The sequence below is a fragment of the Heterocephalus glaber genome, unplaced genomic scaffold, assembly GCF_053883595.1.
Source record: "Heterocephalus glaber isolate CG9 unplaced genomic scaffold, H.glaber_assembly_v1.0 deba00001509, whole genome shotgun sequence".
NCBI lineage: Eukaryota > Metazoa > Chordata > Mammalia > Rodentia > Bathyergidae > Heterocephalus > Heterocephalus glaber.
Window position 1 is genome coordinate 46,257,740 of NW_028258325.1, and position 24,195 is coordinate 46,281,934.

The 24,195-nt window shown below is 38.5% G+C and overlaps 1 protein-coding gene across 2 annotated transcripts in view; it reads right to left on the reverse strand.

The window, feature by feature from the left end:
* Positions 1-24,182, reverse strand: part of Ppat (phosphoribosyl pyrophosphate amidotransferase) — a 37,393-nt gene extending 13,211 nt beyond the window's left edge. The window contains exons 1-3 of one of the 2 annotated variants that reach the window (XM_004849690.4): positions 23,510-24,182; positions 2,405-2,471; positions 1,249-1,455 (exon numbers count right to left, since the gene is read on the reverse strand). In XM_004849690.4, coding sequence (XP_004849747.1) covers positions 1,249-1,455; positions 2,405-2,471; positions 23,510-23,637 — 402 coding nt within the window. In that variant the 5' untranslated portion in view covers positions 23,638-24,182. The remainder of the gene's footprint in view (positions 1-1,248; positions 1,456-2,404; positions 2,472-23,509) is intronic. The other variant, XM_004849692.4, reaches the window with a different exon arrangement.
* Positions 24,183-24,195: the final 13 nt, after the last annotated feature.

A 24,195-nucleotide genomic window follows, 5' to 3' on the forward strand; every position in this document is an offset into this window, starting at 1 on the left:
TACTTACCATACCCAGCAATGTAAACACTATATTAGTTGCTATGTTGTTCAGGGAATCATAGGAACATGTTCAGTACAGAACGAATTTTCTGACCTCCCCACCACAGATCATTTTTGATTGGTATCTGGAGTAGGGGGAAGAGGCAAACCCAACTCTATGTTGATCTGTGGCCTGGGGCTCTTTGCTCCTAGAACTGCTGGAAACACCAAAATCAGTGTATTTTATATGATAATGAGATCACTGGTGCCTAAGGGTTCCGAAACAGCCTCAGAAAGGGAACTGGTCATCAGTGGAAACCTCCCTATGATGAGAGGGTCGAAACTTTCAGCCTTACACCAGACCTCCCAAGGGGGAAGGATAGGGGCTAAAGGCTAAGTTGATCACCAAGGTCAAATGCTTAATCCATTATGCTCATTTAACAAGGCCTCCATAAAAACCCAAAAGGAATGTGTTCAGAGAGTTTCCAGATAGCTGAGCACTTGGTAGTGCCTAGCACAGAGGGTGGTTCCCAAAGGACATCAAAGCTCCTTGCCTTTTTCCATATAACTAGCCCTATCCTCTCTTCATCTAACTATTCTTTTGTATCCTTTATGATAAACTGGTAAATATAAGTAAATCACTTTCCTGAGTTCTGTGAGCTACTCTAGCAAATGACTGAAAACAAGGAGGGAATGTGGAAACTCCCAATTTGTATTAAGTAGGTCAGAAGTACCGGAGGCCTGGACTTGTGACTGGGATCTGGAGTGGAAGGTAGTTTTATAAGAATAAGCTCTTAACCTATGTGATCTGACCCTAACTATAGGTTGAACTGATTATAGGACACGTATAGATGGCGTCATCTGGGAGAATGGATGTGGAGAAACCACCACATTTGGTCACAGAAGTGTGTTAAGTCTGAGGGTAGGAAAAATAGTTTGGTTTTCCCTATCCCATCCCATCTTCATATATAGGAACACAAAGCTTCAAGGGATAATAAGAGCCCATAACTCCTATCTTCTCTGTGCTTCTAATAGCAACCATCAATCAACTTTCCCAAATCTCAACTTTTTAAAGCAGCAATTCACCTTAATAATATAGTAAAATGTCCCCAATTCTCTTAGAATCTGGAATCATAACAAGTACTCCAGATAATTCTTACACAACTGTTAGCCACAGTTACATAACAGATGGCAGCAATTACATAAAATGTCCTTTGCCAAGATGTGTGCTTTCTTTACATTAATTCCAAACATGAAAAAAAATCTTACCTTTTTCCTTAACCGAGGAGCATTTACCAATTCACCATTATGTGCCACAGCTATTTTCCCATGGAGTGTTTCTACAACAAAGGGCTGGCAATTCTCTAATTCACATCTTCCTGTAGTGGCATATCTTGTGTGTCCAATTCCAAGATTTGAAACATATAATTTCTTCAAATTGTCTTCAGTAAAAACATGATTTACAAGACCCATTCCCTGAGAAGTCAAAGTAAAAAAGTATCTTATCGAAACAGAAACCAGTGCTACTATGGAGTAATAAAAGCCCATCTGCTAGGGAATCAAAGGATAGCACAGGTCACTTGATTTCTCTGTACCTCACAATTCTAAACTTAGGAAAAAAGGCTAAGCTAACACTAAGAACTTTGAAGCATTCACTTTAAAAATGTACACTGAGGTGAAATTCAAAATCAGCCAATTTTTACAGTGAATAATTTAGTGGCATTTGGGACATTCATGATGTTGAAGCATCTGATTTTTTTTTCTTCATTAGTACTGGGGGATCGAACTCAGGACCTTGTGCTTGCTAGGCAGGCACTGCACCACTGAGCTACATCCCCGGCCCAGAAGCATCTGATTTTTGATACCTCATTAACACATTTAGTTTTTGTTTTGGTACTGGGGACCAAACTCAGGACCTTGAGCTTGCGAGGCAGGCAGTAGCACCACTAAGCTAAATCCCCGGCCCAACACATTCAGTTTTGTGACAGACTTTGTTAAGGAACAGATATGTACTAAGACAACAAAATTTGTTAAATATAAATGAAAGTTTACATTTTACAAAAATCAAAGCATCTAGAAGCATTTAAATAAATGGCTTCAGCCATGGATTTAGCTCAGTGGTACTGTGCTTGCCTTGCAAGCCCAAGGTCCTGAGTTCGATCCCCAGTATCAAAAATAAAAACTAACTAACTAACTAAATAAATGGCTTCCTGCTCAAGTTAGACAGCAAACAATGTGAAAGAAATACTTCCTAATTTGACAAATCATTGACAAATGTTAGAATGTAAAGTTGGAAATGGATGATCCAGAGTATTACTCCTAATTGCAATTTGTTTACTCAGGACTCCTTTCCCCAAGGTGATATTAATGATCACCTGGCTGGCAATTGTTATTTTTATCAACACTGTTTAATGTTCAAATTTACCTTATGCATTTTGAACGCTGGCACTGAACTCCCATCACTGGTCACAATACCAGCACTCTCTTGACCCCTGTGAATATATAAGGATATTAACTGTTACATCTGCCCAAATGATAAACTTTTTGAATTTTATCAAACATACCTTTCTTAACAAGCATCATAAACTACCTGATAACACATTAATGCTATGCAGAATGCTAGCACTTCTATTGATGATGCTGATGATTAGCAATAGCAGCAAATTACTTTAACAAGATGATATTGTCGTCCAGTTCTAACTAGTATGCCAGGTACTGCCCTAAGCATTTTTCACATGAATGATCTAATTTGGCTTTCACAGCAATCCTATGAGGTAGTTACCATAATTACCATTCCCATTGCACAGAGCAGCACACTAAAGTGGAAAATAACTTGCCAAATGTCAGAGTGAGCAGGTGATACAGCTAAAATTACAAAACGGACAATTCAATTCCAGAATATGGAGTTCTAACCTCTGTACCAATTAAGTCAAATAAAGTGTCAAAGGGCTGAGGACATAGATGAACGAGGCGAGAGTGGCACAAAGTCTGTGAAAGAGCAAGAAATTAGGTGGACAGACTTGACCTCTCAGTCCATCAGAACACTATTCCCTTGGAAATGGACTCTCGCTTCCTCTCTCATGGACGGATTTTTTCAAAAAATATATAGATAGAAGGGCCAGGGATTTAGCTCAGTGGTTTCGCTACCTGCTGCGCAAGCGCAAGGACCCGAGTTCAATCCCCAGTACAAAATATAGATAGATAGATAGATAGATACAAATGTTAAAAATTTAATAGGGCTGAGGACATGGCTCAGTGGTACTTTCCTTCAAGAGACCTCATTTGATCCCCAGTACCACAAAAAATAAAGTCTGCTTCTGAAAAATCTTCTGCTGCCTAGGCACCCTTTCCCATGTTTGCACCTCATTTCCTGCATTAATAATTTTAAGTAATATAATTGAAAAGAAAAACCCCAAAGCCTGGCATGGTGGTGCACCCCTGTAATCTCACCACTCAGGAGGCTGAGGCAGGAGGATCACCACAAGTTTGAGGCCTGCCTGGGGTATATGGTGAATTCAAGGCCAGCCTGAACTACATAGAGAGACCTTGTCTCAAAAAAAATAAAAAAATAAAAAAAATTTAAAAAACCCCCAAAACCCAAAAAACACCAAAACCCAAAACCCAAAGGCTAGACTGGAGATAGGGTAATACACAGTAACACAGTAAGACTCAAAGAATCTACACCAGCGTGGAGCATAAACTCAAATTAAATAAAGGCTCCGACTACTCAATAAGTTTTAACAGTTCTGAACAAGTGCTATGAATACTAGATGATCACTGCTAAATTTCTCTTCCAAAGACCGCTTATCAAAGTAGAAATATAAGGTACACCCCTCCCATATGAGTATGCATACTTTTAACAATTGGTAATATGTTGATTCATTTAAAAAGGATTTTCCCCCTAAAATTATATATTGTAATTAAGGCATTTTATTAATGATAAAAATGACAAAATATTTTATTTTTTATTTTATTTTTTGCAGTACCAGGGATCAAAATGACAAAATATTTTAAAAGTAAAAATCAAAAAATGAAATGATTTTACTGAATTATCAATGGATTAAATTTTAAGTTGGATATAAAATATGCATAATCCTATAAGCCCTATGAAATTAAATCATGACCTAGCATTTATTTAATGAAATACAGTGGACCTTCAAGTTACGACCGGCGTGACATCCAAACAACTTGGGTTAATTAGTTAATGGAAGATTCATCTGACTCTTGTTATCTACAGCATATACCCAGGTAAACATCTAGATCTCAGCTGTCTTGACTTAAAACCAGCCCTTAGGAACCAATCAAGTTCCTAAGAGTCCACTGCAATGTGGTCTTTAAATTAACCTACAGAAGACCAGGTGATTCATGTCACAGAAAAAAATATAAACCTCATAAAAATGTTTTTTAATATACAGCTATCAACATTTGCTATAAAAAACAAAAACCCTTTGCCAAACATTTCCCAACAATTTTTTAGAAATCAACAATCATTTGGTAACAAAAATGGTTTTCTTTCTCTTTTGTCTCAAGGGTAAATTTTCCTTGAAGCTATCATCATTTAGCTCCCAGCTTCTTTATTCACAAAGCCTGCTTATTTGGCAGTTCCTCAAACTACTTCCTCCGGCAGCCTTAACCAGTTAAGTTAGATCTTTTCCAGCTTTTAGTGGCTTATTGACAACCAGCCTTCTGGTTTCCTAGGAAACAAAACTGTTGCCTAGAAATAGTGAATCATTTCCAGGTCACTTTCAACATGGAGAATGGAACAGGCAAGCACTGGACTGAGGAAGAGGTTAAAGCTCTGGTAAGTATCTGGGCAGAAAAACATACACGACAACAACTTTCTGGAACACTGGGAAATAAAGGGATATTTATTTACGTTGCTAAAAGGCTGCAGTCACTAGGCGTTTGGAGAGACTGGAAACAGTGCCAATCAAAGTATAAAAATCTCAAACATGAATACAGAAGTTAAATATGCCCACAAATCCGGAGACAGGTCTAGGATGAAGTTCTTCCATGACCTGGATGCCATCCTGCAGTGCGAACCTGCCACACCATTATCAGAGGATGCAAACACCAGGTACCTGGCAACCCAGAGCTCAGGCGCAGTTCCAGAGACCACTGAAGGTAAAAAGAAAAAGTACTGTTCTTTTGTTTTACAGTTTTACCAACTGGAAGAGGGTAGGACTTGTGTCTTCGTGATAAATATAGCCTCAAATATCAAGGTTAAAAAAGAATCCCAACTCATACTGTTTTACACATGGAAAGATTAAAAAGAGGTTGGGATGGGCCAGAGATTTAGCTCAATGGTTCTGCCACCTGCCTCGAAAGCTCAAGGACCCAAGTTCAATCCTCTGTACCAAAAAGTAAAAAATAAAAAAATAAAAAGAGGTTGGGAACTATCACTTTACATCTGTGAAATACAGAAAAAGCATATTAAAATGGCATTAACTGCTAGTGCCAACTGTATATGGTTTTGAAATATGGACTGGGTTCTAAAAATTCCAGGTTTTCATTTTAAGGGCCAAAAAAGAGAAAATATCAAAAATACTGTTCAATTTTTTTCCCCCCAAAGCTCCAAACAAGACACAACTTTCTGCTCCATTTTAACTTAGCATTTTCCTAAATTTATAAATGAAAGCACTAAAATACAAAGAATTGATAACACTTCATTACTTGTTTGGAAGAAATGCTCCATTGTAACAAGTAAAATAAAAATAAGTGTAATAAGTGAATGGTTGAAGATTTAATAATTTAGATATTAAACCAAGTTTCTGATCTGCTGCACTGTTAAGTCCAACACTATATACAAAGAATCTGCTCACTGTCTATGCAAGCAGTATGCACCATTATGCAAAGGGGAGAACCAATGGTGAAGAGATTTCCCTCACAGCTGAAGTCTCACAGCTGCTATTTTTAGGAACAGAGTTGTTCAAGTATCTGTAACACCCACTGTCCGTACATAGCACGCGCAAAGCACTGAGATACACATATTCAGTAATATGAAACCTGGAAAGGAGAGGAAAGGTTCCAAATGTGATGAGGGTTAAGATGACAAAAATTACATACAGTTCAGTTAATGTGGATTAGCTGAACTTCCATGTTTACAGCTCAATCATAAATCATTTTAACAAAAAAAGTCCACCCCACTTATAAAGATCCTTTCTATCTGTGATACACACCAGATGCCACGAAGGTTCTTCAGTCATGACCATGTTAAACAGCAGCTCCGATATTTTATGCAGGTCATCACTCTGGACTCTTATCATTTAGATGCTTTAAACACTGACTAATAAAAGTCACTTAGCTCCTGAAAGTTCCTGATTTTAACCCAAGGTTTGTCTGATGAAGATGCTAATACTTCCACTTCAGCAATATTCTAACCCTTTCAGGTAATCCCTTCGATCCAAACTCCTTAGTTTCACTCAAACAGAAGGGGCCCATGAATATTTACAACTTAGCCATCTGTATTTATGGACCTTCACAACTCTCCCCCAAAAAACTGCTCTTCCTACAAATGGCTTCCACTTTAGTATCCCGTATTTCCAATCATGCATGTAGAAATGTTTGTGCTAGCTTTAATTTTTGGTCAGTCACTTAAATGTTCAAAATATCTACAGACATGCTTCATGGAAGTTTCTCTTCGCTCCATTCTCATCCATCATCCCTCACAAAGAATATTAATGTAACCCCTTAGAAGTCATTTATAGATGCTGGGGTCTAGATTTTATCGTAATTAAACAAGAACATAAAACCTGAGAAAAAACACAATGTGGGAATCAACCAATATGATGTCAAGAGTAATATCAATTAATGTTATTAACATAAAATGAATTGAAGGCACTATTGAGTATTAGAGGATTTACAATTAGAGTCACATTGCCTAGGAATAAGACATTAAAAAATTTCTGACACATTTCTCTACCATTAAAAGAACAACATAATTAATAATAAAAAATAAATAATAACACAATAAGTAAATAAATGAAAAAAGACAGGCATGGTGGCACACATCTGTGATCCCTGCTACTAGGGCATATGAGGCGGGAGGATGTCAAGTACAAGGCCAGCCTGAGCAACTCAATGGTCTCAAAATGAAAAATAAAAAGGACTGGGACTGTAGTTCAGTCGTAGAGTACTCTGTGTTCAATCCCCCAGTACTACAAAAATAAATAAGCAAATAAAGTTTCACATAGTGTCATTCGGTCTGTCTCTAATTTCCCCAAGGACTAAGTAAGCACTGAATGTCATGTGTGGCTTTCCCAAGCCCTCTCTGCTCATAAGCACCCAGAGTGTGCACAAGAATCATAATCTGGAGATGAGGGATGAGAGAGGCACTAAAGTAATTTTTACACACTCAAGAGATTCCAATGTGTAGCCAATGGAAATCACTTGACAAAGAAAAAAAAAAGGAATTGTTTACACCTCTCCTGTCTCAAAAAATCAACAAGCCATTTTCTATAAGCAACTTATAAAATTATATGTTCAACTTTCGTTATATACTGATATAGACCCCACATTATGAGTATGTCCAACTACTTTGCTTGATATATGTAATCCATATATCTTTTTCTTTCCTATTTAACACAGGTATCTCTCCATCAATAATGAAACACTCTATTAATTCAACTTTTATTCCAAATGAGGGAGGAAAACACTGGACCGAGCCAGAGGTCAGGGCACTAACAGGTATCTGGTCAGATAAAAGCATACAACAACTAGAGGGAACAGTGTGAAATAAAAAGATATTTGAACAAATTGCTGCCAAGCTTCAGAAATTTGGAATGAAGAGACTGGAAGCAGTGCAGAAAAAAGTATTAAAACCTAAGACATGAATACAAGATTAGCAGAATACTCAAGACCTAGGCATGACCAGGAGTATGAAATTTTTTACTGAGTTGGATTCTATTCTGGGACATAACAAAACCCAAAACTCACAAGAATAGGAATTTCAAGAAAGAGACTAAGCCACAAAAGGGGCTGATGTAAAAATGGAAGAAGACCAGACAGGTAGGAAGGCAAAAAAAGTATTCAAAATATTGCAACATCATAGGACATCCAGTTGCATAAGATGCATACAATCTAAGTTAAGCAGGTTTCATTAAATGTTATTCAAGTAGGTAGTTGCTGAAATTTCATGAAACATTTAATGTATGTTTGATCTCTAGAACATAAAAATGTACAAAAGTTATACAAAAGGAGATAAAACTGGATTTTCAGAATATAGATTAAAACAGGCCAATTTTAGTAAAACAAATATGCAACTCCAGGTCACAGAAAGTGAAATACATTTTCATACCAATTGTGGTAAAACTGAGTAAATATAAAAAGGCCACTGAAAAACTCAGAAAAATACAAAATTCTTCAGAATGTCCTGGAAGTGGTTAAGTTCTTCTGGGACATACCATAAAGTTCTTAAAATAAATGTAACTCAAAAGAAATGAGATACAATACACACACACACACACACACACACAAACGATACCATGAAACAAACTGAATGAGCTCTAGACCACAAGTCAGAAAGGTCAAGCTCCAACATGGTCTCTGTAAACCTTGAAGCAACCAAGCCTTGAAGCCTCTAGATGGAAACCTAAAATGGTAGGACTGGACAAGATGCTCTTACAGACCTCTACTAACCATGTGCCCAGATTCTGTTCTCTGGCTTAAGTGATACATTCCTAATACTGCTACTGCATGTGTCTAGGGAAGGGAGAGGCTAATGACAGAGTTAAGATCGGGCAACAGCGGTGAGAAATCTCAAAATGTTTCACTGATGGACAAGAAGCTGGTATGGTCGAGAATTAGAGAATTATACCACTGGCCCCTCCCAGGTAAAATGAAAATTAAGATGTCTAGAGATAAAGGAGCCCAACATCAGCGGCATGATATGTTTGTACAATCACTGCTGCAGACACATCTGAAGATGACTGCGTTACTTGCAGGTCAGAAGATCTATTCAGAGATTCACATATACCTAACACCTGCAGTGACCTATGGGGGAATTCAAACCACAGAAATCAGGTGCACTCTAAATGGGAAAATAGTACATTAGAATTTAGCTCTGAAAAAGAAAACAAACCACTATATATCCCCTTATGTTCACTCAACAATGCACTAGCTCGTGATCCAGTCATCTCTTTAGGCCTCACCTCTGAAGACTGATACAGAAGTCTTGCTCGAGCAAGTCCTCAATATTGAGTCTTTGGGGAAGCCCTTCATATTTAAACCATAACTGGGCTTTTGGGAATAATTAGTTTTCCAAGCGGTCATGAATGGGGCCGTCATAATGAATAATACATATTACCCATGCTACAATAACTAAGATACTGTAACATTATGTGAAGCATTGTTGGACAATATTCATATTTAGAAAATACACAAAGGGAAGGAGGTATTATTAATGCAAGTAACAATCCCTACAGCTGTTATTCCTAAAGTATAACAGCATCATTTGGAAGCTTACTCAAAATGCAAATTACTAGACCCCAAATTATTGGATCCAGAACCAGAAACTCTGGGACTGGGGCCCAGCAATGCATTTTCACAGGTTCTCCTCTCCTAAGAGTAAGAACATCAGCTCCTGGTAGAGGATCCTGGTGGGAGGACAGTGTCTGCTTCCCAGCTGATGGTTTGTCTGCTCGGCTCAATTCAGATTCGGGAGGGAGGGGCAACAACTTCCCAAGCAGAAACTGAACTCTGTGCCCCCACATACACAGTCCTTCAGTAGAAAGCTGAGAGTGCCACAAATACAGAAGCCAATCTTGGCTTATCAAACTAGATACTCAAATTCCTTTCTCTCATATGCCAGATAGGACAATTTTTTGCTCCTTAGGCTACTGAGGGCGGGGGATTGATTGAGATTTCCAGGAGAATAATTAGGTGCCATAGGGGTCCAGGATTTAGCTCAGTGAGAGAGCACTTGCCTAGGCTATAGGAAGCCCTGGATTCAATCCCCAACACTGTAAAAAAAAAAAAAAAAAAAGGTTAAAAGCTTTTGCTAGTTCTCTGAAAAAGTCACTAAACTACAACACCTCAAGATAATTTTTTACAGCACTCAGAAGGGGTAGGTGAGGCAAGAGGATCCTATAAGCTGAAGCCTAAAGTCTAAGTTATTTTAACCATTCACATGAAAATGAAAGCAAAGATATAAACCCACAAGAATCCTGGCAGCTAAATACACGTGGAAAAAACTTAAATAGGCAAGGATGTTAGGCATACCAGATATAGCTAGTGATTTATAAATCACCACTCAACAGTGAGAAGATCGTAGTTTTGAGGTATAAATATATGGGTTTTCATCTACAAGAAAAAAAAATCACATCAATTGTTCTTTAAAAAAAAAAGTCACGAGTACTTTCATGTAAAAACAGAGGCTGCCTCATTTTAATTTTATATATTTTATTGATGAATTTCATAATTGGAATTGCTGTTGTTCTATACTGTTAACTTTAACACCTGGTCATAAAATTGTTCCCCCAAAAGTATTTTGTTTCCTATCATTAATGTATGCTATAAGCTTCTTCTTCTGTCTCACTTTGTATTAAGGGCTAGCCTTGAACTTACCATATAGCCCAGGCTGGCCTTGAACTTGTGGCAATCCTCCTGCCTCAGCCTCCCCAGTACTGGGATTACAGGCATGAACCACCATGGTTGGCTTATAAACTTCTCTTATTAAAAATAAAGAAATCAAGCAAGGGCTGTAGACCTGACTGAGACAGGAGATTAGGGCATGGCAATACAGGCTGGGGAAGTAGGTGTGACCTATTAATTAGAAAACCCTAGGATCCTACATACACTCCTAAAACAGTTCCCAATGCCCTGCAGGCAGACTCTGCCCAAAAACTTGAGCAAGTTTTCCACAGGAGGACCCAGACCTGACATCAACCTGAGGAGTGGGTGATGCAAAACCTCTGTGAGAACTGAGCTTGTGCCACTGAGTTTCCTCTCACATGGTTGGCTCACCCTCATTCTGTAGGGTGTGCTTCTTTTCCTACTTTTATTTTTGTTGTTGTTGTTTTGGTACCAGGGATCGAACTCGGGTCCTTGTGCTTGCGAGGCAGGTGGTGGAACCACTGAGCTAAATCCCCAGCCCCCCTTTTCCTACTTTTAATAAAACTTCGCTACCCTTTGTGCTTGTCTTGACCAATTCTTTGCCCAGGACGGAAAGAACCTAGAAACCACCTCCAGCACCCCAAAACCAGGTAATAGACTCTCTGTATTCTCAGTAACTAGATTAGTTCCTGACTTACAACTTCTGGAGACTCTGATCTAGTAAGTTGGAACAGTTCGGGCACCTATGTTGTTAGATGCCTCAAACACACACAATGTTGGGAAAAACAGCTAGGCTGTCATTTGCTAGCAGAGGGCCAAAGACAGTAACACATAGGCTCCAGTTTGATTCCAGTCAGGGAAGAAAAACTAATTCTACTAAAGTACCACTTAAAATGCATGACTGATGCCATATGAAAGAAATCAATCACTGAGAAGTATCATAGAACTCTCAGGCTACTTGTGATACAATATGTAAAATGAAATGGCCTATGAAAATTTCATCAACTACTTCTTTAGATCTAAAACAAATATATTTTATTTTTCTCCCTGGTCTGAGTCAAGAGAGAATAAAAGGAATCAGGAAAGTATCAAGAGGAGAAAAGACTTAAAGAAATTTGTTTGACAATCTTATGTATCTGTCTCTTCTGAATAGAAGAGAAACACAATGACTTAATTCCTCTTTAGTTAATCTGAGTTGGAACACCACATTCTCTGCTCTGTAGTACAGAACAGTCAAGGGTAGATCTAGCTCAACTCCAAGGGTCAAAGTCAGGCCTACTTAACTAAACACAAACTCTCCAGGTGTAAAACACATACACATCCTACTAGAGAAGTCACTGATATTCAGTCTAAAAATCGCAAATGAACCACCACATTGCTCCTCCGAGAGCAATCCTAAAACTACCTATTTTCCTTTTTGATGTACTAAAAATTTATTTCAAAAATTGACATTTTCATCCATAATTAACAAAAATTAGCAATGAGATTGCCAGCAGGGGGCATAAAAGTACATCACTGTTACTATCTCAGAAGATATGCAAACAATAAAGTTTTCCCCAATTCATTTATTTCAATAGATCAAAAACTGGAAATAATTTAAAAATTTTAAAATATAAAATATTTAAATTTATGGTGTACTCTGTGGGCAATTTGGGTAACTTTAGTAGTGAAATTATTACATAAATTAATGCACTTTAATCATATGTAACAAAGTATTACTGAGAACTTTTGTCATTTTAATCTAAGATCCCACAGAAAAATGATTTGTTTGCTACATTTTCAGAAAATTCAAGAATTATAAATATAAAAAACCTTGGACATAGGTAAGGTGCTAAATTTAAATACATGCAACCTCTTGTAAATGCATGATTTTAAAAATTCTTTTTTTAAAAATTTTTTTCCAGTACCGGGGATCGAACTCGGGACCTTCCACTTTCGAGGCAGGCACTGGAACTACTGAGCTAAATCCCCGGCCCTGATTTTAAAAATTCTTATTGTTTAAAATTTTTTAAATTTTCAAGAAACTGGCACAATAAAGAATACATCTGGTCTTGGTCCCTTTCTGGCAGACCTTCAAAAACCTTTGGGGTAAATAGGGAAGGGTGGAGGGGGTGAAGGGAGGGCAGGGGAATGGGGAAAAAATAAGAACCAAGATACGTCATGTAAAGGTTCAAGATCCCAATGATGAATGTAACTGTAACCTAAAATGTACCAATAAACTTAATGAAAAAAAAAAACAAAAAAAACCTTTGGAACATCCAGTGACAGAAGTCTGTTACACTACTGAGGCCACATTAGGTGAGGTCCTGAACAGCCTCAGGGTGGAGACTAATTTCCAGAAAGCCTGCCTAGAGGATTAGAACTCTGAAAGGAGGGGCTGGAGATGGAATTTGGTCTGTGGCCAATGATATAATCAATCTTGCCACTAGAAATTCGGGCTTGAAGGAGTTCCTAGCTGGTAACATGTCCTGATTTCACTGACAGGGCACAGAAGCTCAGAGCAGGGCAGTTCAGTTTCCTCAGTTCCTTTGTAACTCCTCCCAGGGGTCACTGCATTGCCTCTACACTTGGCCTGTCTTCATTCTATCTTTTCATTCTATTCTATTCTCAAACACTTCAACTCCACTTTTTAAGATAACTTCTATCATCAAATTCACCCAATCAAATTTGTAACTCTAAGACTATAGAGTCAAGAGTTATTTTAGAACATTCTGACTACCCCAAGAAGTAACTCATTGCTTTACCATTCCTTTGCAGCTCCTGGAAACCACTAACCTACTGTGTCTCTATGGATTTGTCTATTCTGGAAATTTTACAGATACACTATAGTATTTTGTTTTTCCATTCATTGAACACTGTTGCTATGATACAAGTGTTTTCCCCTCATTGTAGTTAAGTACACATAATGTAAAATTATCATTTTACCCATTTTTAAGTATTCAGTTCGGTGACATTAAGTACACACACTGTTATGCAATCATCTCACCCTTTCTCCAGATCTTTGTCATCATGTCAAACTAAATCTCTGTATATAGTAAAGAATAATTCCTCATTTCCTTTTTCCCACTAGCCTGTGGTAACAATTATTCTACTTTCCATTTTTATTAACTTGAGTATTCTAGGTACCTCATGAAACAGAATAATGTAATTATTTCCCCTTTTTGTCCGGTTTATTTCACTTAGCATGTCTTCAAGGTTCATCCATGGTGTAGCATACACCAGAATTTCTTTCTTTTTAAAAGCTAAGTAATATCTCACTACAGGGATATACATTTTGTTCACTCACCTGTCAATGGTTTTCCAACTTTTTGTCTATTGTAAATAATGCTGCTATTGAAAGGGCATACAACTATGTGAATCCCTATTCTCAATTCTTGGATGTACAGAAGTAAAACTACTGGATTGTATGGTAATTACGTTTTATTTTTTTAGGAAGTGCCACAGTGTTTTTCCACAGTACATGTTTATATGTGAGCAGGATTTTCATTGCTCATGAATATACACACAAAAGGATGAAATTGCTAGGTCATGTGGCATCTTTAGCTTTTTAAGGAACTACCTATTTCCCACAGTGACTATACTGTATATTCCCACCATTAACTAGAAGGCACTGCTCAGTACACCTTTCCTCCCACACCTCCGCTGCTTTGTACCATCACTTTGCAAGCCCATTTTGTGGCAATACCAGCTTTGGCTGACGTTTTTATAAGATATCCCACCATTTTCTTTCCTTTTGATTTCTTTTTAACATACAAGGAATTTTTAAATTTAAATTTTGTACAGATGAGGAAAGAATCATTACTTTTCTGCAAAAATCCAGGTTAACAATCTATTACACAAGCATATTTAGTTTTGTTGTTGCTATCAGATACAGTTGACTATATTATTTGAAGGTTCTGTATTTATTTGTCTACTCACTACAATGTATTTGCAATGGTGAAATCAACACTTGCAGGGTTTTCAGGGTCATCTGTGGACATGTATAGGGCAGCAAAGAAATCTGAGTCGGCTGGAGCACGCACTCCTAATTGAGGTCAAATAAGGAACACTCTGCTTCCTTTCAGCTTTCCTTCTGTCAACCAGTCCTTTCCTTCTGTCAGCCAGTCCTTTTTACTGTGTATGTAATGCCATGTTTTTCACATTTCTGTAGCTTTTTAGGGTGATTCTTGCTATATAAAAGGCCTCCAAGTGTGGTACCTAGCCAGTGTTCATAAAAGCAAGAAGGCTATGACATACCAGATGGAGAAAATACACTCAATAACCTGTGAACTCAATGTTAATGAATTATTAACTATTATCTTTAAACAGAAATACAGATTAAGTTATATATTAATCTGCTGCTGAAAATGTCATAACCAGAAGCTTACAGAAACCTAACCCTGTATTTTCCCTGGAAGCAACTGTAGCATATTCACGTCAATTTTACAGAACATTACTGAGAATAACGATTATAAACACATTTTACCTTACTGGTCTGTTGATACAAAATATTGTCTAGCGTTACACTGTCATCAACTTGTTAAGCATCTATATTTCAAAATATTTAGTCATGTACTATATAATTTTTTAAAAAATAATGTCCCAATGTATAGGAAAGTACAACTAAGATGAATACAGTATTACAGTACTATCACACTTTTCTGGACTTGACCTCAGAATTCCAAGATGTACACAAGCGCTTTCCCTAAGGTAACAAACAACTTGAAATATCCCACACATACACTGCTACACCAGAATAAATCTATATGTAGTTATCAGGCTAAACACCACCAGTTCCTGGTTGTCGTAACTAGCCTAGCCTGGGTGAATATAGACCAGTGGTGGTGAACCAATGGCACGCATGCCACAGTGGGCTGTTTGAATCACTGAAAGCTCTAAAAGGTTCGCCATCACTGATATACTGTAGATCATTAATCTCTCAATATGAAAACTACTGAACTACTAAATCTTTGTTTTCTTTCTACATAAGAACCATTCTTAGTTACAATAAGGATGAAGACAGACATAAGAGCCTTTACTGTCAAGTGCTAAAATGTAACAATGAAAGATGTTACCAATATAGGTCGAAAAGGGCTATCATATTCCCAAGTACAGTATGCTACTAAGTTTAACAGAATACTTCCAAGATTTTGAAGGAGGTAAATTCTACAAGGCTATTACAAATTTTGGTTTAGGATAGCAAATGCTTTTGGCTTCAAGGTTACTGCTTTGAGGCTGGAATCCAGGCCTGGTACTAGCTTTTCGGCACAATCTTCAACTGCTAGAGGCAGTAAGAGCTTTGCAAACATATCTAAAATGTTATTTTGTTTTCCAGCAGAGGAAAACACTGACTACTGCCTCAGAAGAAGTGGGCAACCCCACCACAACACAAAGTATAACTAGATCGAGTAGAAGGTCTAAACTGTTTAATTTTAAATGTTAACTTGATATTTACATCTAATATATACTCTTATAGGTGGTTGTAGGGTAGATTTCCAAATGCTTCCTTATTATATCCAGGTTGGTAGAGAATATGTTACAGGAAGAAGGAAAAATGTCTACTCATACTTGTTAAAAGAATTAGTGCTGGGTGTGGTGGTGCAGGTCTGAATTCTCAGCTAGTTTGGAGGATGAGGAAGGAGGATCTCAAGTTCAAGGCCAGCCCTGGCAATTTAGCTAGAACCTGTCTTCAAATAAATAATGCTGGGGACACAGCTTAGTGGTAAAGGTCAATCCCCAGTACCACAAAAGAAAAAAATCCTCTAATGAAGATCACCTATTGATGGAAACCAGTCTGCCTTTTGAGTTTTAGAATAGGTAGTTGTTGAATATGGGTATATGATAAAATTTTCGACCCTCATATTGAGATAAACTGTAATTCTCCACACTTTATACCAATCCAGGTATTTCAAATGAATGATATTCAAATATAAAAATTATCACTAAGTTTGAATAATTATAAATCTTGTTCTGTTGATTTACAGGCAATCATGCACCTTTAGACGATGCTAGAAGTCACTTACACATCATAACAATGAGTAACAGAGGCTCGAAAACACGGCTCTGTCGATGAGGTCAGAGCAGTGACCTCACTGCTATACATACAGTCTGAAGAAACACTTAAGCAAGTGCTTGAAGGGACCATGAGAAACAAATATTTGATGAAACTGCCAAAAGACTAATGCGATTTTTGAAATAGAGACTGGAAACAATGTCACACCAAAAGTAAAAATTTGAAATACATATACAATTTTTGCAAAAGAAAAATGGCAACCCTTAAAGAAAAATGGTTGACGGCATCCCAAGAAGACTAATTCTTAGAAATGCCAGGTGGAAACATGGTAACCTTTGAACTGACCTTAACAAAAATATTTCCATAGCTAGACATGGTGGTGCATGCTTGTAATCCCAGCACTTGGAAGGCTGAGGCAGAAGGATCACTGTGAGCTGAAGGTCATCCTGGGCTATATAGTGAGCTGCAGCTTGGACTGCATAGTCAGACTGTCTCAAAAAAAAAAAATTTCCCCCATAAACTTTCTTCTTTGCATTTTAACACGGAAAAAAGGCTCTAAAACCAAAATCCCAACATTTTATGTTCAAAAATGACCACAAAAATAGAGAATTGTAACTGAGTTTCAGTTTATTCCTAAAACTTACACCAAAATACTCTTAATTCTTCAATTTATTCTTCATTTGTTCAATTATTTACATTCTTAATCTGGTATACTAGTGCTTGAAAACAAATGTGTATCAAAAGATGTTATATAATGATTCTTCCTATGTTTTCGTTCATTTTAAAAATTATTTGAAGGTCATAACAAAAGTCAAAAGAACTCTGAGCATCAAGAGAAAACCACAAGATGGTAAGAACCTGAGAAATGCCAAAATTTGTCTACATTGTGAAAAGCTTTGGTTGCTTTTTCCTGATAACAAATATCTAGTCCCGTCCTTGACAGGTTAGGATTCAAAGTAACAGTGAAAATAAATAGAAACTTTCCTTAAAAGTCAGATACTTCTTTTTTTTTTTGTACTGGGGATCAAACTCAGGACCTTGTGCTTGCAAGGCAGGTGTCGGAACCACTGAGCTAAATCCCCAGCCCTGTTTAAATCAGATTAATTGCAGTAATCATCTGCCTTTAAATTATACTTCAAAAAGCAACTGTTATCAGAAGACAGTTATACAAAAGGAAATAACCCCCACAAACTAACTAGCTCTAAATTTTAGTTTTCTCCAAAGGTAGTAATAAGTATGAAAATTTAATAAATCTAAAAATAAGTCAAACTCTGAAGCCAACTTAATTATGAACTATAATTCTGCACTGCTTCATCAGCTATCAGCAAAGATAGCATAATATAAAAGAAAAATGTAGTAATCATCCCTGAGTACTCACCAGGGGGACTGGTTGCAGGGCCTATACCAAAGTGCACAGATGCTCAATTCCTTATATAAAAAGGCATACTATTTTGTTTTTGTTTTTGTTTTTTGTACCAGGGATCAAACTTGGGTCCTTGCACTTGCAAGGCAAGCGGCAGAACCACTGAGCTAAATCCCTGGCCCTAAAAAGGCATAGTATTTTAAACTCCTGCATATTTTAAACTTCCTGTATACTTTAAATCATCTCTATACTACTTACAATACTTAATGTAAATGCTCTGTAAATATTTGTTAACTGTATTGTTTAGAGAATAATGACAAGAAAAAATTTTTTTTTCAATCTTTAGGTGGGTGAAACCATAGATGTAAATGGGTGATTGCATAATGGAAAATGTACAGGACTGAAAATCCAAAAACCCAAGTTCTGGTCTCTAACCCTAATTACTCAACAATGCAAATTTCTCTAGATCTCCAGGCCCTGTCCCCATAAAATGACCACTAACTTCTATCACTATACATTAAAGATTCAAACAGTATGTACTTTTTTTTAGTATGAATTTTTAAGGGTCAAGCTTCTTTCATGCAGTATTTACAAGATTTATCCACGATTTTACTTATAGCAAGTTTTTTTTATTACTGTAGAAAATTCCAATGTGAGAATACATATCCTACCATCTACCACTTATTTATTTTTATCTAGCCCACTGTTGGGACATTCTAGTTGTTTCCAGACTGGAAGTATTAGGAATAATTGTGTCTCCCAACGCACATGCAACAGAAATCTGTTGAGAACAGGCCAAGGAGTGGGAGGCAAAGTCATAGGACATGGGTATATCCAGGTACTGTTCTAAGCACATGTATTAATAAATTTAGTTCTGACTACAATCCTGTGATGTAGGGATCATCATTCATACCTTATTTACAGATGAGGAAACTGAGGCTCAGAGAAGACTGTGCTCTTGAGCCAATGGGCCACACTGCGTTCTAGAGGTGCAGGCAGGAATCCTATCTGCCCTGTGTAATACATACACAGCTCCCAGTGTCCACTGCACTGCCTCATACGTACACAGGAGCACAGCAAATAGATTTTGAGTATAGTCAGGTGGTGCATAAGGACATTTTTGCCAATGACACATGACATATACCACACTGTCCCATAAGATCATAACAGAATGAAAAACTATTACCTGGTGACACTGTAGTCATCATGTTGTCACAGAGCAAAGCATTACTCACAGGTTCGTAGTGACACTGGTGTAAATAAATCTTTACTGCCACTTCTATGAGAGTATTGTATCCATAATTATGTACAGTATGCAATACTGAATAGTGACTAAACAGTTATGCTGCTGGTTTATGTATTTACTATACTTTTTATTATTTTAGAGTGTACTCTTTACATACTAACATACGCGCACTTAGTCCCTACCATAACCAGTTCTATCTATAATTAGCAAAGACAGGTTTTTGCTTTGCTTTTGGAGACAGGGTCCTTCTATGCAGTTCAGTCTGGCCTTGGACTCACTATGTAGCTCAGGCTGGCCCTGAATTTAACTGGTGATCTTCCAGCCTCAGCCTCCAGAGTGCTGAGATTATAGGAATATGCTACCACCCCTGGCTAAGACAGTTTTGGTTTTTTTTTTTGGTACCGGGGATCGAACTCGAGTCCTTGCACTTGCACAGCAGGCAGTGAAACCACTGAGCTAAATCCCCAGCCCAAGACAGTTTTAAAATAAGTCAGCTTGGACAGTTTTAAAGTAAGTCACTTGATCAAATCAAAAATCACTTGATTTGGATATAGGAGACAAACTACATGAGTGTACAGGTAAAACCCTATAGGAATGTTAACATATTTGATCAGTTTCACTAAAAGATAAAAGTCAAAATAAAGTTATCTCCGGCTTTAATCTAGCATAGTTTTCTACAACCTCCTGTGTTCTCCAAAACACTAAATGAAGATAACTGGGAACTAATTCCACAGAGCTTTGAGAGCATTTCTTTCTCCTGAGTGCCTTCCTACTGATAATATTATATACTCTGCAGAACCAGCATCTGTGTCTCTTAAGAAAGCTGTTCCTGAGATTGTTACAAAGCAGTCTCCTCAAAGTATAACAGAACCAAAAGATTCTAGTGAATGTTTCTTTGGACAGGACACTCAACTTCATCAGGTAAATTTCATTAAATTTTTTAAAGTGGTATGAAAATGTTCATTGGTTGTTAAATTTAATTCTTAACCTAAGGAAGAGGCAAGTCACTGAAGGAAGGGCATGCTCATCTCAAACTAACCAAGTTTGAAGTTAACAGTCTGTTCCATGTTGCTGTAACAAAATATCTGAGGTGAAGTACTTTATAAAGAAAAGTTTATTTAGCTCACAGTCCAGGAGGCTGAAAGTCCATAACTGGGAAACCCCAGCATCCCCCCTGACCTAACTGCCTTCATCTAGGCCCCACCTCACTCCACCACCCAATAATGCCACAGATAAGACACATCCAACAGATAAAGCACATCCAAACCATGGTATCAAAGCAGGGGCTAACCAACTGACTCATGGGAAAAGTCTATGAATTTCTTTAAGTCTTTTTACGGAATTTTCAAATACTGTATGTGTAGACCATTCTATTCTCCATAAAATACAACTCTGGTTTAAATATGAAACTGTCTGATTTACAAGGGAGTGTCTGATTCGCAAACTACTAAACTGATATTTTCAGGACCAAAAAAGCAATTGTTGATTACATCAATCTGGTAGGAACACATCTGTACACTATCACAGACAACTTACAGCGAAGGGGACAACTAAAAATCCCCTTTGGTGGAAAGAACAGCTAGGGAATAAAGCTGCAAATAGCTAGAACAATTATTAAAAAGAAGTAATTGTGGATGAACTCATCTGGATTCAATATCCAGTACCTGACTACATAGTAACTGATCACCATGTAAAAGACAAATACTGTAACTTTCAGGTTTCTGAGGCTTATTTCTTAGACTAAACTGTTCAGATCAGACCATGCCTAGACCAAAATAAAGAATGCAAAAATAACAGAAGTCTCATTGTCTGAAAAATTCTGTGTGTTAATAAAATGTGTAAGATAAATTCCTTCAACAATGGAGGAAAAAATTAAACTTTTTGCTGTTATTTTAATACAAACCATTTAGTGAATGGGAATAGGAAGGTACAATTGGAGCCTTCTGCGACAGACCAGGTCTGTACCAGGTTACAGGGGATACAATTAATTCCAACGCAGCTTAAACTACGACAACCCATCCAAGACTCTGGTTTTAACATTCCTTCATTTAACACCACATAAATATGGTACATCAGTTCTTGGGGTTGGGGTGCATTCAGGAGTGGAATGTGTGCTTAGCAGGGGAAGCCCTGGTTCAATCTCCAATACTCACCCCCCGCCCCCTTCCATTACTTCTGAATCTTGTTCTGACCCTTACCTCTAGTTTTAGAGCAATGATTATATCTTCTAGACGTACAGGAGTTTCACTGATTTTCAAATTCAAATTAGTTCTCCCAAAGGGCAAAGACTTTTTGTTCATATAAAATTTTGAATTGGTAGGAACAGGAGCAAGAACCAGCCCCCATCTTGCCTTAATGATGCCACACCTACACTAGGAAAATCTTTTATCACTTTCCAAGGCATTTGCTTCATAAAATCTTGCTTTACTATCACATAATCCTATACTCAATACTGCTTTACTATTATATAATCCTAACTTTATTACATCATCTTTCATTATCTAACCTCATAATCCTTTTGCAGAAAACCAATTGTAGAAAGCAGGTACCTGTAACTAGGAATCAAGTTGTATTCAACCTAAAAACAAAACACTAGAGCCAAGTATACCAAGTGTTTCCCTAAAATAAGTGTTAGAATTCCAATTATATGGCAACATCTAAGTAATAAATAAGCCCCCTTTTCTTCAGACATATGTTTAAAGGGGAAGAGAAATGAGGATGAAAAGAACTAAGTAATTTTTACTAAAATGTAAATAGTTAAGGAAAAAATTAAGTTCACCTATTTCCTGCTAGGTAACTCTGAAGATCCCTAGATCCCTACTCCACTAAAAGAATATTAAAAATTAACTTAAGAATGATCTAAACCAGTGGTGGTGAACCTACGGACATGTGGGCTGCGAGCTGTCATCATTAAAAGCTCTAAAAGGTTCGCCATCACTGATCTACACTATATTGCTCAGATAAATGACCTAATCAGATTTTAACTTCTCCTTAGATTATATAATCTCTCAATAATTTTTGAAATGAGTAATCTATCACAGTCAACACACAATTATCCAATATTATTCGAGTTTAAAATAATTCTTGGCTGGGTTTGGTGGCACACACTTGTAATACCAGCACTTGGGAGGCTGAGGCAGGAGATCACTTTGAATTTGAGGCCAGCCTGAACTACACAGTGAGACCCTGTCTCAAAAAAGAAAAGTTTTGTTGATTCATTCCAGATTCTGAGTTACTTTAAACTCAAACTGAAGTATGTGAGATTCTGAAAGAAAAAAAAAATCACTTTGGTGAGGGAAAGCTCATCAGCTGGAATACATTTATACAAGTTGCACTCATACTGCTGTGTTACCGGCCAGTTCTTTAATTGTTCTAGAAGTTCTTGCTACTGTATTGCCTATTGAAACTTTGCAATACTTCAGTAATGCCAAACCTAGGTTTGTGCTTCATACACGAACCGAGTAATTTACATCAACTTCCAGTTAGATCAAGTAGTAAGAAGTAGATCATGGAAGCAAGGATGCTTTTTTTTTTGGTACCAGGGACTGAACTCAGGACCTTGCGCTTGCAAGGCAGGCACTGGAACCACTGAGCTAAATCCCCAGGCCCTTTTTGTTTTTATTTTTGATCTCCAATTTTTCCAAATCAGTGTGTGCCTTCATATGCACACCGTATTCCCTTTTAAAGAAGGGAGTTAAGTTTTGGCATCTTACTACCAAAGGTTTCACTCATTTAAAATGTTTAACTATCAATCTAGTCCCTGAGATTGGCCTATTTTGCGTTAATTTATATGAGATCTATGGTAGTTCCTTTTGAACATCAATTAATCCTGCTTTCCAGGGTCTTAACTCTAGGATCCTCAAGTTTGCATAGCTATAACTACTTTCGAAGTCACCATCTGCTCAACAGCTCTGCTCTGCAAACAAAAGCTCGTGCTGGACGGAGACTCCGCGCGAGAACCTCAAGGTGTAGCAGGGCTGGGACCAGCCACCACCCCTTCACAAACCTATCACCAGAAATGCACAAGGCTCAGGAGATTAGACTCCGCTCCTCCACGACCTGGCTAGTCCAAGCAAACTGGAGCCCAACTAACTGGCCAGACTCACGAGAGGTGCACAGACTCTCAGGGGGGTTAGAAGTGGGTGGGGCCCATAAAAGGCATCCGGGACCCGGACCTTGGGCGACCAGGGGCAAGGTCTCCCCACCCCCCTCAACCTGTCCCATGCCCAGGGCAGGTACCGGTCCGGGTGAGAGACCTCCCTCCTCCAGGTCCCCGGGAGCTCATGAGACTCCCAACACTGCAGGGGGGAGGCGACTGGCGGAAATGTAGAGGTGCTTGCCCCGCACCCCTACTTCTAGCCCTCACCCTGTTGCTCACCGGTGCTGCAGCCCCACGAGTCCTAGATTGATCACATACGGCACATCTAGCTGCGTGGGCCACTCTCCAGAAGCGATGCACCCGAACACGCCGCATGCCTCTCTAAAGCCCGACTCCTCCAGCTCCATGTCGCCGCGGAAGGCACGTGGAGGGACCTCCCGCCGCGGCCGAAGTCCAAGATCCAACCAGCTGCCAGCTCGGTCCCTACGCTCGTAGCAGCCTCTTCCTTCCCCGCAGTTCGACACCAGCTACTGCGGCGGCGCCTGCTGACCCCCGAGTGGGCGTGGCCTGCTCGCCCCGCCCCGCCTCCCGGGGCCCACCAAACAGGGAGAGCGGAGGAAGAGGGGAGGAGTCATGTATTTCATGGGGTGGAGCTATCTCCCCTCCCCCCGACATCCGGAAGGCTTATTTTTCTGCACGTGGAAATCTCCGTTATTTTGCAACATCCAAGACTGGGGCGATGAAAGTAACGTCATTTCTCTCAGAAGGTGTAAATTTTACACGCCCCTCCTGTTCTGCTTTTCCCCCGGCCGTCCGGACTTGGTACGCTCCAACCTCTCCAGCCGCTCTAGACTGAAAAAAGGGGCCTGGGCCGCAAGCGCTGCAGGGTGGGGTGGGGCCGCCAGTGCGCGCCACATTTTGCCTTTCCTGGTACGGAGCCCGCTCGGACGGTGCGGGGGCGGGGT